This window comes from Bos mutus, chromosome X (assembly GCF_027580195.1).
Source record: "Bos mutus isolate GX-2022 chromosome X, NWIPB_WYAK_1.1, whole genome shotgun sequence".
NCBI classification, from domain to species: domain Eukaryota; kingdom Metazoa; phylum Chordata; class Mammalia; order Artiodactyla; family Bovidae; genus Bos; species Bos mutus.
Genome location: NC_091646.1, coordinates 107671743 through 107688525, shown reverse-complemented (window position 1 = coordinate 107688525; position 16783 = coordinate 107671743). Strand labels below are relative to the sequence as shown.

At 40.9% G+C, this 16783-nt stretch overlaps 1 protein-coding gene across 5 annotated transcripts in view; it reads right to left on the bottom strand.

The window, feature by feature from the left end:
* The window catches only part of MID2 (midline 2), a 102940-nt gene that overhangs the window by 63877 nt on the left and 22280 nt on the right, over positions 1–16783 (bottom strand). For all 5 annotated transcript variants that reach the window (XM_070365656.1, XM_070365655.1, XM_070365657.1 and 2 more), the window contains exon 3: positions 16213–16308. In XM_070365656.1, coding sequence (XP_070221757.1) covers positions 16213–16308 — 96 coding nt within the window. The remainder of the gene's footprint in view (positions 1–16212; positions 16309–16783) is intronic.

Sequence of the window (16783 nt, the reverse complement as noted above, 5' to 3'; positions counted from 1 at the left end):
CTCCGGGAGTTGGTGATGGACAGGGAGGTCTGGCATGCTGCGATTCATGGGGTCGCAGAGTCGGACACGACTGAGCAACTGAACTGAACTGACCTGAAACATTCACATAGGGAAAGTGACAAGTTTTACTGACTCTCTATAAGGGTAGTTATTTTTTAAAAGGAGACCGTAGATAGTAAACACCAGTATCCTGGGAATACCATTTGCTTTCACTTCCTGGGCTAATGATGTGTTAGCAGCTGTCTAGCAGGTTAGAATTAAGCATGGGGCTTGGCAGGACTCACTGTAGTTCAGTGGGTTTTTTTCAGGTGGTTTGCTGCCAATATCCTGTTTTTGACAGAAATGGAGTGTGAAAGCATAAAGATGTTTAATTCCACTCCCTGGTCTGCAGACCACTGTGCAATTTGCTTACTCATCTGTAAGAGTAGATTCTTGCTTCTTAAATAAAATGTTCTCTCTGCTACCAATATAATACAAATTCCACTTCTTTTGAAAGCCAATGGAATCCTCCTAAAATAGGTTGCATTTCTTGGCTGAAGACTGGATGGCAATTAGAATCCAAGAATAGTCCAAGAAGACTAGAAGAGCTCTTCAGATCCTAGAACACGTCACAAATTTGGCAAGAATTATATTATGTGCACTATATAGTAAACTGGCATCTTGTGATTATTTTCTTCCTTCCTTTTCACAAACTTGCTCACCAAGTACCACTGTGGTCCTTTCACCCTTCTCTAATCCTCCTCTTGTCCTGTGCTTGCCCCTCCACCTGAGATGTTTCAAAGAAGACATCTTTGTGCACTTACAAGCCTGCTGTTGTGTGCCAGCATGTGACTACCCATGTATAAACTGGGAGTTGAAAAGCAAAAGGCAGAAGTGTCTGGTTCTATGTGACATGGGCTCCCATTGGTACAATGCAGTCTTTTGGCTAAAGTTCTATTGGTTTAGAAATTATTCCAAAGCCAATGACTGTCTTATGCTTTTGATGTTATTAGAAGAAGCTGGAACAGGCCTGGGATATGGAGGAGAAGAGGGCAGAAAAACTGCTCTGAACATGAGAGACAAGGTTTCCAATCAGAGCAAACAAAAGACTACCTCTTCCAGGTGTTTCTCAGTTTTTTTCCCTATATGGGGGAAAATGCCAAGGGTTTGGAAAGAACCCTTTGAGAGGGGGGAAAAAAAAAAAAAAAAACAGATGTCAAAGCAGTCCTCACGACCCAGTTTAAATAGTTATTCTCTCATTATACATATTCTTCTTTCCACATATATTCTCTTTATAATATACCCACTTCCACACAAACACACATACACGAGATGAACACTCAGGCAGCCATGTTTGAAATAGAGAGATGCATAGCATGTGGAAGGTTGCTAAGATGCATGCTCTATAGAAAGCTTATCACCACAAAGAAGGGCATGCCCAAACACTGATCAGATACACACCATGCCCTTCCCACATAGACACACATTCACATAACACACCAAGACTGATTATACTGACAAACGTCTGTCCTTATCCAGACTGTAGACACAATAATAAGCAACTTGCAAAGCACTGCACATAGAGCCACTAACTGACCTGGTCAGCTCTGCCCTTCACTTTAAATATAGCGTAGTGTTTAAAATCATGAATTCTAGAGTCTAACTGGATACAAATCCTCACTCTGCACTTACTTCCTGTGTGACTTTGTACAAATTAGTTACCTGCCCTGTGCCTCAGGTTCTCTGTCTATAAAATGAGAATAATAATAGTACTCATCTCATAGGGTTATGGAGAAGGAAATGGCAACCCACTCCAGTACTATTGCCTGGAAAATCCCATGGACTGAGAAGCATGGTGGGCTGCAGTCCATGGGGTCGCTAACAGTCAGACACGACTGACTGACTTCACTTTCACTTTTCACTTTCATACATTGGAGAAGGAAATGGCAACCTGTTCTTGCCTGGAGAATCCCAGGGACGGAGGAGCCTGGTGGGCTGCTGTCTGTGGGGTCGCACAGAGTCAGACACAACTGAAGCGACTTAGCAGCAGCAGCATAGGGTTATTGTTAAGATTAAATAAGTAAATTCATATAAAGCTCTTAGGAGTAATAAGAGTTCCTAGAACTGCCTGAGATGGGGTAAACTTAGATTCTAGATATGATTTAGGTGAGAGGAGAGGGAGTGGGAATGCATTGAGCTGTGGAATTCTTTTTCTGTCCTGAAGTAGTAAATAGTTGATTCCATAGGTGTGCCTGCACTTCTCAATCATTCCATTGGAGGACATGGGCCCACCATTAACAGTAATAATGTATCTGGACCACTAACACCATACATAAAAATTAACTCAAAGTGGATTAAATCCTTGAATATAAGACCTAAAACAATAAAACTCCCAGAAGAAAACATAGTCAATAAGAACCTTGTGGAGAAAAGCCTTGTGTACTTCTAGTGAGAATGTAAATTGGTGCACCTGATATGGAAAACAGTATGGAGGTTCCTCAAAAAATTAAATGTATCACTACCATATGATTCAGCAGCTCCACTTCCAAGTATTTACCCAGAGAAGATGAAAAACTAATTCAAAAATATGTACCCAGGACTTCACTGGTGGTCCAGGGGTTTAGAGTCCACCCTGCAACATAGAGGTTGCGGGTTCAGTCCCTGGTTGGGGAGCTAAGATCCCACATGCCAGGGGCAACTAAGCCCACATGCTGCAAAGAAAGACCCCACATGATGCAATGAGAGCTGCATGCCGATGCTGATGTTTGGCAGAAACCAGCACAATACTGTAGAGCAATTATCCTTCAACTAAATTAAAAAAAAAGATCCACATGCCCAAACTAAGATATGAGGCAGCCGAATAAATAAGCAAATATTTTTTTAAAATATGCACCCCCATGTCCCCACAGCATATTGTAAATAATGCTTCATCTGTTTCATAGCATTATTTACAATAGCTAAGACATGGAAACAATCTAAGTGTTCATCAGTGGATGAACAGATAAAGAAATTGTGATATACCTATATAATGTCATAAAAATGAATGAAATCTTGCCATTTGTGACAGTATGGATGGCCCTTGAGGGCATTATGCTAAGTGAAATAAGACAGAAAAGGATAGATACCATATGATCTCTCTTATTTGTGGAATCTAAACAAAAATTTTAATTAAAAAAATAAGCTCATAGATACAAAAAAATTGGTGGTTGCCAGAGGTGGGGGATAGGGGGATGGGGAAAATGGGTGAGCTGTTTCTAGGGTTTTTTTTAACTTAATTTAATTTTTAAAAATAGTAGCAATGTATGTACTTTTTCTGAGGAAATCTATATATTTACAGTCATTATGATATTATATTTATCAGTTATAGCCTAAGTGTGATAAAATTAAGGACACTTTTTAATTTTAAGATTCTTTTTTTAATTTTTTTTAACACCAAAAACATTTTGTACTGGGGTGTAGCTGATGAACAATGCTGTGATAGTTTCAGGTGAACAGTGAAGGGACTCAGCCATACATATACATGTATCCATTTTCCCCCCAAACCCCACTCCCATCCAGGCTGGCACATAACACTGAACAGACTTCCATGTGCTTTATAGTAGGTTTTTGTTGGTTATCCATTTTAAATTTAACAGTGTGTACATGACCTTCTCAAAGTCCTTAACTATCTTTCCCCTCTGCCATCCCCTGCAACCATGAGTTCATTTTCTAAGTCTGTGAGTCTCTCCCTATTTTGTAACTTCATTTGTATCATTTCTTTTTAGATTCCACATATAAGGGATGTCATATGATATTTCTCCTTCTCTGTATGACTTACTTCACTCAGTATGACACTCTCTAGGTCCATCCATGTTGCTGTAAATGGACTTATTTCATTCTTTTTAATGGCTGAGTAATATTCCATTATATATATATATATATATACCACATCTTTACCCATTCCTCTGATGATGGACATTTTTTTCCATGTCTTGGATATTGTAAACAGTGTTGCAATGAACACTGGGGTGCATGTATCTTTGGGAAACATGTTTTTCTCTGGGTATATGCTCAGGACGGGGATTACAGAGTCATATGGTCATTTTTAGTTTTTAGTTTTAGTTTTTTAAGGAACCTTCATACAGTTCTCCATAGTAGCTGTACCAATTTACATTCCCACCAACAGTGCAGGAGGGTTCCCTTCTCTCCACACCATCTCCAGCATTTGCTGTTTGTGGATTTTTTGATGATAAGACATTTTGACTGGTGAGAGGTGATACCTCATTGTAGTTTTGATTTGCATTTTTCTAATAACATCTTGAACATCTTTTCATGTCCCTATTGGCCATGTTTATACTCTTTAGGGAAATGTCTAGTCAGGTCTTCTGCCCATTTTTTGAGTGCTTTGTTTGTTTTGATGCTGCTGCTGCTGCTGCTAAGTCACTTCAGTCGTGTCCAACTCTGTGTGACCCCATAGACGGCAGCCCACCAGGCTCCCCCGTCCCTGGGATTCTCTAGGCAAGAACACTGGAGTGGGTTGCCATTTCCTTCTCCAATGGATGAAAGTGAAAAGTGAAAGGTAAGTCACTCAGTCGTGTCCGACTCTCAGCGACCCCATGGACTGCAGCCTACCAGGTTCCTCAGTCCACGGGATTTTCCAGGCAAGAGTACTGGAGTGGGGTGCCATTGCCTTCTTCGTGTTTTGATGCTATTAAGTGTCATAAGCTGTTTGTTGATTTTGGAGACTAATCCCTTATCAGTCACATCATTTGCAAATATTTTCTCCCAATCTGTGGGTTGTCTTTTTGTTTTATTGTTTCCTTTACTGTGCAAAAGTTTTTGAGTTTAAGTAGGTCCCACTTGTGTATTTTTGCTTTTATTTCCATTATTCTGGGAGATGGATTAAAAAAGATGTTGCTGTGATTTATGTCCGAAAGTGTTCTGCCTATGTTTTCCTATAAGAGTTTTATACTGTCCAGTCTAATATTTAGGTCTTTAATCCATTTTGAGCATATTTTTGTGTATGGAGTTAAGGAATGATCTAATTCCTTTTTTTTTTTCAACATGTGGCTGTCCAGTTTCCCCAGCACCATTTGTTGAAGAGACTGTCTTTCCAACATTGTGTAGTCTTGCCTCCTTTTTCATAGATTAATTGGCTAAAGGTCCATGAGCTTATTTCTGGGTCTTCTATCCTGTTCCATTGATCTACATTTCTATTTTTGTGCCAGTATCATACTGTTTTTATGACTGTAGCTTTTTAGTATAGTCTGATGTCAGGGGGCCTGATTCCTCCAGCTCCATTTTTCTTTTTCAAGATTGCTTTGGTTGTTCAGGGTCTTCTGTGTCTCCATGCAAACTTTGAGATATTTTTTGTTCTAGTTCTGTGAAAAATGCCATTGGTGATTTGATAGGGATTACATTGAATCTGTAAATTGGCTGAGAGTAAATCTTTACTGCTAAACTCTTTTGTAATGGTTAAGAAAACCTGTCTCACATGTCTCACATGAAGACAACATTTACCCAGGAGCAGAGTCATGGCCCAGGAGGCCCAACAAGGCAGTCTCAGGGAAGAAGTGTGGGTCCCACAGTAAACTGACTGTATGACCAGGGTCAGTAACAATACCTGGAGCTGACCACCCCTGACCTGGGTCTCATGGCACAAAAATAATCGAAGCAAGTAAGTGCCTTAACAGTGGGCATTACTGCTTCCTTCTGCCGGCTCGAGCAGCCATTTTCCCTCTGCTTCCTAACTCCACGAAGGGTTTTTATGGCAGAGAGTTGCTCTGGGCTATCAAATATAGGTACATAAGAGACTTCCCATTGAGTCAGGAATGCCAAGGCCCCAAACGGATAATCTACTCTTCTGGAGTTATTTAATGAAGTGAGGAAAATCAGTGGGCATCCTAAGCTGTCTCCTCTGTTTGCTGATTAGTGGCTTAAGTCGTGTCTGACTCCTTGTGACCCCATGGACTGTGGCCCATCAGGCTCCTCTGTCCATGGGATTTTCCAGGTAAGAATACTAGAGTGGGCTGCCATTTCCTTCTCCAACAGTAATAAATCCGTGGCAGGTAGACAGTGTCTTCAGTCAGCTGCATAGCACAGCAGAAAGAACTTGGATTTCAAAGCCAGAGAGATGCAAGACTGAACCTGAGCTAACTCTATGTTTGACCTTGAATAAGTCATCAAATTTCTCTCATTCTCAGGTTCCTCATTTGTAAAATGGGGATATCACCAACATTATCACAGGATTGTCATAAACACTGAGATTAGAAACAAGAATGCCTCTAGCACAAAGCCCAGGACGTAAGATTCAAATATGATTCTCTCCCACTCCTAGTCTCTGCTGACCCTATCACACAGCTGGACTATTCCCGACAAGCAGAGACAGAAAGGGCATTTCAACAGCTGTGTGCATGTCTGTTATAGTGGTGGATGTTGTTTTCATTTTAGGGTTTTTTTTTTTTGGTTTTTTATTTATTTGTTTGGTGTTTCGGTTGGGTTGATGGCAAGAAAGGTTGGAGACAGAGGTGGAACTGGAAACATTTAAAGGTTATAGGGTAGGCTTGATATGGCTATAACTGGAATTATCAGAATTCCACCAACTTTTCAAGAGCACATTGGAAATTGGAAACTTGGATGGGTTGTGCGAAGAGTGGAGCAAGCAGAAGAATCCAAAATTAGGCAAGTGTTCTGGTCATTTAGTGAATAACCTGGAATTTGAACACTGAGAAACAGGAACTGGAGGAAGAAGACAGCAGAAGGGGAATGGAGCTATAAAGTGAACTTCACTACACTCCCCACTCCAAAGGCACAACAACAGAACAAGAGTACATGCCTATATGAACTGTTTTGACTATGAAAACATGGCCACACTGGAAAGCTTCTATGCCCTATAGATGTGGGGGAGGAGGGGAGGGAAAACAATGTTAATCCTAACTCATTTTATCCTTACAGCCTGTCATGTGTCCACACCCTCCAAATGTTTCAAATGCAGCCTTTAATGTCCTCAAAATTTTATTTCACTGGAATATATCAAGAATTGTCACAAAAGAATGAAACACATTAGGTGCCTGAGAAATTATAAAGCATTTTCTTTTCTAGTATAAAAATAGGCTATGCCCACACTTCAGATTGCACGGTTGATTTAGGTTTTTCATCTATATTAACTATCAATTGCCATATATTTATTAAGATTAACTATAATCCTCTGAATTAGTCATTTCAGTAGTATAAATGAATAGACTGACTATGTCACTCTGTACTTATTTCCCATTGTTCATGAAAACCATTTTCTTCACCTATTATTCCACATTGGCTTCAAAACAGCTATTTCATTCTCATGAGGCACTGGGAGGCCAAATCCTCCTCAGGAGCTTAACATTAAGTCTGTTCCTCCTGCTCTTCCATCTTCCACAAAAATACTCACAGAACATTCTGGCTAATAAACATTTTAGAATCTTCAATAAATATTGAACCACTGTGCTGTGCATCTGGAACTAACAAAGAGTTATATGTCAATTACACTTAAATTAATAAAAATCCCTCAAAGTCACTGTTTTAAAAACCACTAGAGATGAAAGCATCTGTCCCTCCCCAAAACATTTCTTTGCCTTTGCTTAGGGGCAGTAATCAAGGGGAATTTGGGCAGGATAATAGGCAAGTTTACTTAAGCATCAACTTAAAGAATCCCCTAGATATTCATGCAGAAGGGCAGTGAACTTTTCCATAGTAAATAAAATTAGTTTAATTCAGTAACTGAAAACCGGCAGCTTATTGAGCATAATAACCCTTTTTGGTGTACCACCTTTGTACAGTTGTGGGTGGGTGATTAAATAGGGCCATGTGGCTGAGATTTCCAACATTTTTAGTGCTGCAATTTCATCACCACTCCTCTTTCCCAAGGCAAGTTCTAGTTCATGTGTTAAATTTGAGATTGATTGTGATTACTGTCTTCCCCACCCTCAGAAATATTGATCCTCTAGAAGTTCTGAAGTTGGAATCTAGGAATCTCTGGCAAAGGTGAGGTGCCCAGAAATACTGCTGGTACTATTAATACCAGGCTTCCCAGGTGGTGCTAGTGATGAAAAACCCACCTGCCAATGCAAGAGCCACAGAAGATGGGGGTTCGATCTCTGAGTTGGGAAGATCCCCAGGTGGAAAGCATGGCAACCGCCTCCTGGAGAATCCCATGGACAGAGGAGCCTGGCAGGCTACTGTCCATGGGGTCGCACAAGAGTCGGACACAACCAAAAGCAACTTAGCATGCATATGCACTATTAATACTGGTACTATGAATACTAACAACTGCTCCTATTATCACTCCTGCTGCTGCTGCTGCCACTGGTACTACCATTTATTGAGCCTCCACTATCTGCTTGTTATAGTAGCAAGTGTTTTACATATATTACCTTTCCCTTAAAAATATGATTAGCCTAAGTTTCATAGATAATGAAACTGAGGCTCAGAGAAGTTATGTGTGTGTCCAGGGTTACACAGCTAGCACACCCAACTCCAAAGCTACCATATCACATTGCATCCCGGAAACCACACACTTTCTATGAGGAGTAAGTTGCAGAAACTGAGGAGTGAGCTGTAGAAACTTAGAGCTGGGCAGGAGGGCCCAGGATTGGAAAGAGGGCTGGAAGCCAAATCAGGATGGGAAATGAAGCATGTATAGTCAGTCAGTGGATCTAGTGACTCTTATTGTGAGCTACCAAGTAATAAATAAACAATTAGAATACTATACAGAGTGTGAGTCTGATTGTTTGGCATTTCAAAAGGATAATAACTATCACTCTATTTATCTTTTCACTTTCATGATCAAACTTCTCACAGCATGCATTTCCTTACAACTTACTTTCTCTTGGACCTCTCTGACTCTATCCTCACTTTTCCACTGAACCTTCTCTCAAAGTTCACTAATGATATCTTCCTATATAATGGCGCCACTCCAGTGGACTCTATCAAGACTCCCACATCTTAAAGGCCTCTCTTCCTTTGCCATTCTGAGCCTCGTTTTGTCAGTTTTCCTCCTCCATTCTGTACCTTCTGTTTCTTTTGCTTTCTTTCAGAATTCACACCCATATATCATTCCCCTTACTCCCTACAAGTCATCCTCATGATGGTCAGGGACCACTGGTGATGAACAAGGGACATCCAAGTGATGTATGCCTTGGCCTTGCAAAAGGAAGTATAACAGTGGGGTGTTCAGGGGTGTAGGCTCTGGAGCTAAAGTGTCTGGACTCAAATCCACACTCTGTTACCTACTAGCAGCATGACCTTGGCAAATCACTTCAATCTCTCTGTATCTCAATGTCTCTATCTGTAAAGCAAGAATAAGAATAGTGTTTACCTTATAGTGTTGTTAGGATTAAATGAGTTAACACATATAAAGTGCTTACCTGTAATGTAAGAAATCATTGTCACTTATTATTGCAGTCTTTACAGAGGTAATATCTAAAATGTTGATTATGCCCACAATTGAAAATTTTCCTTCTGATATTTAATTTTTTAAATACACGCCATCCCTCAGTAACTTTGTAAAAAGTTCCAGTCTTTTCATTTATTTTTGGAAAGTTGGCTTGTTGTTGTATTCTCAGTGACAAACAATTGATTTTGGTGTCCTAGGCTTTCTTCTCATTGTACACATTCTCCATGGCTTTCAGTGCTACTTAGTTGACTCCCCAGTATTTATCCCTTTCCCAGACCTCTCTCCTGACCTCCAGACCCAGACAGCTGTCCACTAGGCGTTTCCTACTTGACTCTCTGACCCATGGCACAACAAACCTCACTTGTCTAAAAAGAATTCCATTTATTTCCTAACCTAGTTAAAAGCAACACATTCATTTAGTTCCCCAAGACAGAAACCTATGGATCATCCTACTATTCTCTCATCTCTCTACCCACTGCATCTAACTACTCTCCAAGAAATATTGATTCTACCTCCTACAAATCTGTTTTGAATTTATCTCCTGCTCCCTAACCATACTGCCACTGCCTTAGGTTGGCCTTCATCTCTCCATGGATCAGTAAAAGCCACCTCACTGGTCTCTTCGCCTTCAGTTTTGACCCTTGACACTTGCTCCATCCTGCACACTACATCCAGAGCAATCCCGAAATGAAGACCGTATCCAGTTACTCACTTTAAATCCTTCCATGGGTCCCCAAAGTCTACAGGATAAAGTCCAAACACCTGTGCATGGTATACAAGGCCCTTCGCTACCCAGGCCCTAGCTACTTCTCTGTACTCACCTCGCACAATGATTCTCCCATCTCACATTCTGGCTGAACTAAACTTCTGGTGCTCCCCTGAACACCTCTATACTGTTTACCCTCCTATGTTCTTGTATGGTGTTCCTTTCACTCTCTTTTCTTATTCTGGGGGGCAAAATTCTACTCTTATTTAAGACAATTTGATTTTTGGTCCCACTCTACAGTCCTTCCTAAGTCCCTCAGACAGACAGGTATTTCTTTCTCTACGCTAGCTTGTCATCCTGCACTTACCTTCATTAGAATAATTACCACTTCACATTGTATTTGACATTTTACCTGTTAAACAAGTTCCTTGAGGTCAGGGACTATTCACTGTTTGTCTCTGTATAGCCAGTGTGTGGCATACCATTTTGCCCATACAATTTGCTCATTTCCACCTCTTTTAATACCTCTGCTCCCTGTCTCAGCAGAAGGGGGAATTTATTGTTCCTCATTCAACATTTGTCTAAAGTGCATTTTCCCCACTAAATTTTCCATAATTATGCTTACATCTCTCTAATGACTCTGTTTTATCATATCCTCAGTGCTTGCAGAAGACTCTTCCAACAAACATATTTGTGCTTTAATGATTTAAGATTCTATTATTTCTTCTAGTTCAACCACTTGAAAACATTTCAGGATCATCTGCTGGAATCACTCAGCACAATGTTTTTTTTTAACTAATTTCTGTTAAGATACCTATTTTTACGCTTGGAGAAGCAGACATTGATTGTTGCTATTTCCAAACCAAATACCATTTCAGTGAGCAACAGGAGTAGAAAGGGGAGAACACCAAGTCACCTACAGTTTGAACTCTAAGATTTCTGAAAGTTATTGGAGCAAAGACTTGGTGGCAAGATGAAAAGCTGAAATTCTGCAAATTCAGCTCATCTCCTTTCTTTTTTCTTTCTGTTAATCCTAAAGAGCCATGCCACCCAGGTCCTCAAATGGTTTGAGAAGAGCCAGCAAGAAATCAATCTACCCATGGAGCTTCTGGGATGGACAGACCCATTGTCCGGCAACATTTCTGAAGAAGAAAACAGATGGCACACAGAATAGCCAGGAAGTGCTTTAATCCACTCCACGCCCTAAAATTTAACAATAAGATGAAATAAGTAAACCTGGGAGGGCCATGCTACATTCATCTGTGCTCCCTATACTGCATGCTGTTTCACAAATACTCCTCTTTCTTACTGGGTTATTCCTCACTAGAATAAAAGTTCCTGGAGGTCATCAACAACTTATGTTTTCTTTTTTCGTAGCCCCCAAATGACCTACCACATGGAGTACATCATGTTTGCTCAAGAAATGTGGTTGCCTGACTGATGAGTAAGTATTTTACCATTTTTCTTCCTCTCAGTATTTTCAGGAATGCTTATTTATTCACAAAACCATGCAGACTTGGAAGCCAAGAGGAAATATTCATCTGTTGGTATACATTTTCCCTTGGCTATGCATTAAACAGAGATTTCCTCTGGAAATGTAAACAAAAGATGCCTGATGAGATGGGACAAAGAACTATATATAGAGATCAAGTGGCCAGAGAAGCAAGGTCAGAGCATGCCCTTCCTTAACCAGATTAAAGGAGTCTTGGGCCTGCCTCTCCCTCCTTCCCATGTTCTCAAGCCCCAACAGAAAATATTTTCCAAATGCCTATCCACGGAATTCTGAAAAGCTGGGCAGACTCTAAGAGTCTTGCATTACCAAAGAATTCAGCTAACAAATCTGTGGTGATCCTAATCTCTGTTTCTGTAATAATAGGAAGACTGCAGCTTTGTTTACTTTCTGAGGAGAATAGAGAATGGGGAGAAAGAACCAGGAGGGGGAGGCAGTATTTATGGCTCTTTTATGAAAAGTCAATCTGTGACAAAAATATTTGCAGACAATCAGGAAGGGGAACAGGTCTGGCAGGAAAATAGCCTATTCCAGTTTTCTCAGAAGTGCCTTAGCTGGGATCCTCCACTCCCGCCCGAAGTTAAATGCCTGCTTTACACTGTGAATACAGTCATTTCTGATTGACAAATTTGCATTAGATAAAATGAAAAAAAAAATCAAATAACCTCTCATTTTCTGGCTCCCATGACAGACAGTCTCCTTCTATTTATTTCATTTTATAGAGTATTTATAAGCATGTATGAAGTCTCAAATCCATTCTTTAACTGCCTTTCTAATCCTGGGGCTTGTCCTGAAGCCTTTTGGACGCACAGGCTCTGTGCTGAATGAACATAATAAGGACCCTGGATTCACCCTATTATTATGGGGAAGTTAGGGCACATCCCTAACCTTTCAGAAGGGGTGATGTCATAGAGCACAGCCATGGGTGTCCAGACCATCCTGTAGGGCCCCCACCAAAGACAGAATTCTAAACTGAAAAGATGGTGGACTTAACTCCCAAGATACACTCTCACTCTTGGCATTTAATGCACTATCTCAAGATTCTTTCCCAATTCTCAGTTAATATTTTAACTCCACTGTCTGTATTGCTTGCACATGTGTATCTACATTAGGGTAGATTTGTATAATAGTTTTCCTCTATGGTTTTTCCAGTGGTCATGTATGGATGTGAGAGTTGGACTGTGAAGAAGGCTGAGCGCCGAAGAATTGATGCTTTTGAACTGTGGTGTTGGAGAAGACTCTTGAGAGTCCCTTGGGCTGCAAGGAGATCCAACCAGTCCATTCTGAAGGAGATCAGCCCTAGGATTTCTTTGGAAGGAATGATGCTAAAGCTGAAACTCCAGTACTTTGGCCGCCTCATGCAAAGAGTTGACTCATTGGAAAAGACTGTGATGCTGGGAGGGATTGGGGGCAGGAGGAGAAGGGGACGACAGAGGATGAGATGGCTGGATGGCATCACTGACTCGATGGACGTGAGTCTGAGTGAACTCCGGGAGTTGGTGATGGACAGGGAGGCCTGGCGTGCTGCGATTCATGGGGTCACAAAGAGTTGGACACGACTGAGCAACTGAACTGAACTGAAGCCCTCAGAAGATAAATACTGTGTCTCTTCCATTTTCCTTGCACCTGGTACAGTGCTATGCATAGTTAGTGTTAGTTGCTCAGTCATTTCTGACTCTTTGAAACCCCATGGACTGTAGCCTGCAAGGCTTCTCTGTCCATGGGACTCTCCAGGCAAGAATACTGGAGTGGGTGGCCATGCCCTCCTCTAGGGATCTTCCCAACCAAGGGATCGAACCTGCATTTCCTGCCATTTGCGGGCAGATTCTTCATCGTCTCAACCACCAGGGAAGCCCAGTGCTATGCATAAGTAAGTATCAATAAAAGGTGACCTTTTGTGTGTGAAAGCAGACAGTGGCCAAGGATTTTATAAGCATCCCTAAGGGAGCCTCTTAAACACCTCCTTTGCTGGTTGCCATGGGGCTGCTCTTCCCAGCTACTCTGCTTACATTTGGCACTAGCGTCATCTCCTGAAGGCTCAAGCAGGAATACTAGCTTCAGAAAGGCACTGTGAAAACATTGCCTATAACCTAGAGGGCCAGAATGAGTCCTTCTTCATTAATACAATGATGTATTGTTTTATGAGGCTAGCTCCTTAATGCTTGAAAACAGTAGGGCCCTGAATTATACAGGTTTGATTGGTGCTATGGGCTGGGAAAGGTTAGAATACGGCTATGTTTGGGTGAGGCTGGCCAGAGCGATAAGCTTCGGGAGGTGGGGGGAGGGGTGTGTAATAAGATGTTAGAGCAGTGCTAAAGTGAATAAGCAATGAAAAGAAACTGCTTACTTTGCTAATTTGACTACAACTTGCTCTCTACTTAAATGACTTTTTGATGAGAATGAGGAAGCAATTATTATAATTTCTAACCATGTTTTATTCACTATGAACTGTAACCCCACCCTCAATCATGCAAATTCTAAACCAAAGGGATTCCTTTTCTTGTCTCCTGCTCACAATACTTCCTTGTCTCTTCACCAGTGTGGATTTCTTATACTGTAATCTAACAGCATAATCAGAAGCTTTGATAGAGTGGAACATAAAGGGATTCTGATTAGCTGAAAACCATTCTAAAATGCCTTCTGTTTTGCTTCTCCCCTCTTGGAAAGGATGAGACTGAAGAGAAAAAGAAAAGAATAAAGTAACTATTCACAGAATCATGCCTTTTGAACAGACAGTGAAGGTCATGTATTCAGTTCAATCCCTCATTTTATAGGTAAGGACACTGAAGTTGAAAGGCTAGATGACTTACTCAAGATCATACTACCAGTTAATGACAGAGTCACGTTTAGAACCCAATTTTCCAACTTACATTCCAGTATTTTTCTTTCCATTCCTTATACTTCTTCCTAAATTCCCCACCCCATTCCACAATTTTGCACCTGAGTTTAACTAGTATCCTATGTACCCTACATTCAGCACCACTCTCTTCCACGAATGGAGCACCCAGCAGTGATTAAATTGCTATGGTATGCTCATCCTACAAGAACAACCTACTTTAAGAAACCCAGTACTTTAAGATATCCAAACAATCAGGAGTGGTTACTCATATAAGATTCTTTGCCTTTCATAAGAAGGCAAAGAACTTGCCTTTCTGATTCTTTCATAAGAAGATTCTTCACATTCTTTTAAATAGGAATCCCCAGGGGGGATTAAGAGATGAGATATTAATAAAGTTATTGTATTGCTTAAAATAAACTTGAACCATTACATTTTCTGTGATATAAGTAAGACTAGAACTAGAGTGCTGGTAGTGGTTTTAGTAGCTAAGTTGTGCCCGCCTCTTCACGACCCATTGACTATAGCTCACCAGGCTCCTCTGTTCATGGGATTTCCCAGGCAAGAATACTGGAGTGGGTTGCCATTTCCTTCTCCAGGGGATCTTCCTGACCCAGGAATCGAACCCAGGTCTCCTGCATTGCAGACAGATTCTTTACCATCTGAGCTACAAGGAAAGCCCAACATTTTTACCCAACCACTGCCCACAAGGAGTCCTATAATATTTTACCCAACCCTGTCTACACTTTAAGCTCTACTGGTAGCTCATCAAGAAAATCAACACAAAACCAAATGCTATGGCTGAAGTTTCTGGCTCTTGAGAAAAAGAGAGAAAAAGCATCTTTCTTCTATCACGTCCACTTATGAAGAGGTCAACTCCTCTCATAAGCTTTGTTCTGAATTTATATTGTGTAATACATGAAAATTCACAGATAACTTTAACATAGATACCATTTGTTAATGACAAGAAGTGGAAAGGTGATGAGTGAGGACCAGGTAAGGTACATGAAAAAGAAGGGAGAAGAGGCTAAGAAGAAGAGAAGAAATTCTGATTATATTTTTTACAGAAATAATATTGCATTGAACAAACCTCACTCTACCCTCAAGGACCTCGGGTTCCCAACTTTTCTTATTCTCTAGCAATCTCTTTAAGGAGCTATGATGTCCAGTCTGATGAAGAAAGAAACACACTTCATGTTGGATTCTCATACCACCTGCTATGGAAGAGGAGACAGCATTGCCACTTGGGCTGATGTCTTCCCCTCCACTCACCACTACCACTTATTATTATCTTTTAAACGATAGCTATCTGCCACTTTTCTTAGAACATGCATCTTGAAGGAATTAGATTTCTTAGAATTCTCATTCTCAGCCTTTTGGCTAAAAGGCAATGGCACCCCACTCCAGTACTCTTGCCTGGAAAATCCCATGGATGGAGGAGCTTGGTAGGCTGCAGTCCATGGGGTCGCTAAGAGTCGGACACAACTGAGCGACTTCACTTTCACTTTCCACTTTCATGCATTGGAGAAGGAAATGGCAACCCACTCCAGTGCTCTTGCCTGGAGAATCCCAGGGACGGGGAAGCCTGGTGGACTGCCATCTATGGGGTCGCACAGAGTCGGACACAATTGAAGTGACTTAGCAGCAGCGCAGCAGAATCCTCATTAAGCCTTTCACTCCAAATGACTGAGCCATACTCTGGTAAAACAAATCCCCCCAAAAGGATCACTGGATCCTGGTTCTAAAGAATGACAAATGTTTCTGTTACGTACCTCAACCTGCTGGCAGATCTGTATTAGCTTGGCCATTTGATTTTCTAGTTCACTGTTGCGCTTAACCAGGTTGGTGAGGTTCATCTCCAGAGTTTGCTGCCATTGCCAAATACGAAGCCAGAGGGAAGCAGGGAAGATGGGGGAGAAAGAAGAAATGTTCGATGAGTTTGAGACCCAGTATCATGTGGCTATCAGTCAGTCAACAATTATTTCAAAGATTCATTGCATATGGGCCAAGCACTGTTCTAGGTGCTGATTAATAATGCTGTACCTTTGCTCCAGATTGCCATTTTTGGGGAAAAAATGACATCCATGATTTTGAGGAAGTAGGAATTTAATGACTTTAAAGCAACTGTATGTTCTCCATACTATTTTTAAACTTTTAAAAGTATCTCAGAGTCAATATCTCATTTTGCACTCATAGTAATTCTGTGACATAGGGAAAACAGGTTTTATTCTCTCTTTTTTACAGGTGAGTTGACTAAGAAAACTATACCTTATTGAACAGTTACTACTTGCCAGACACTACTCGGGGCAATTTCATACATATCATTTAATAATTATGTCAGCA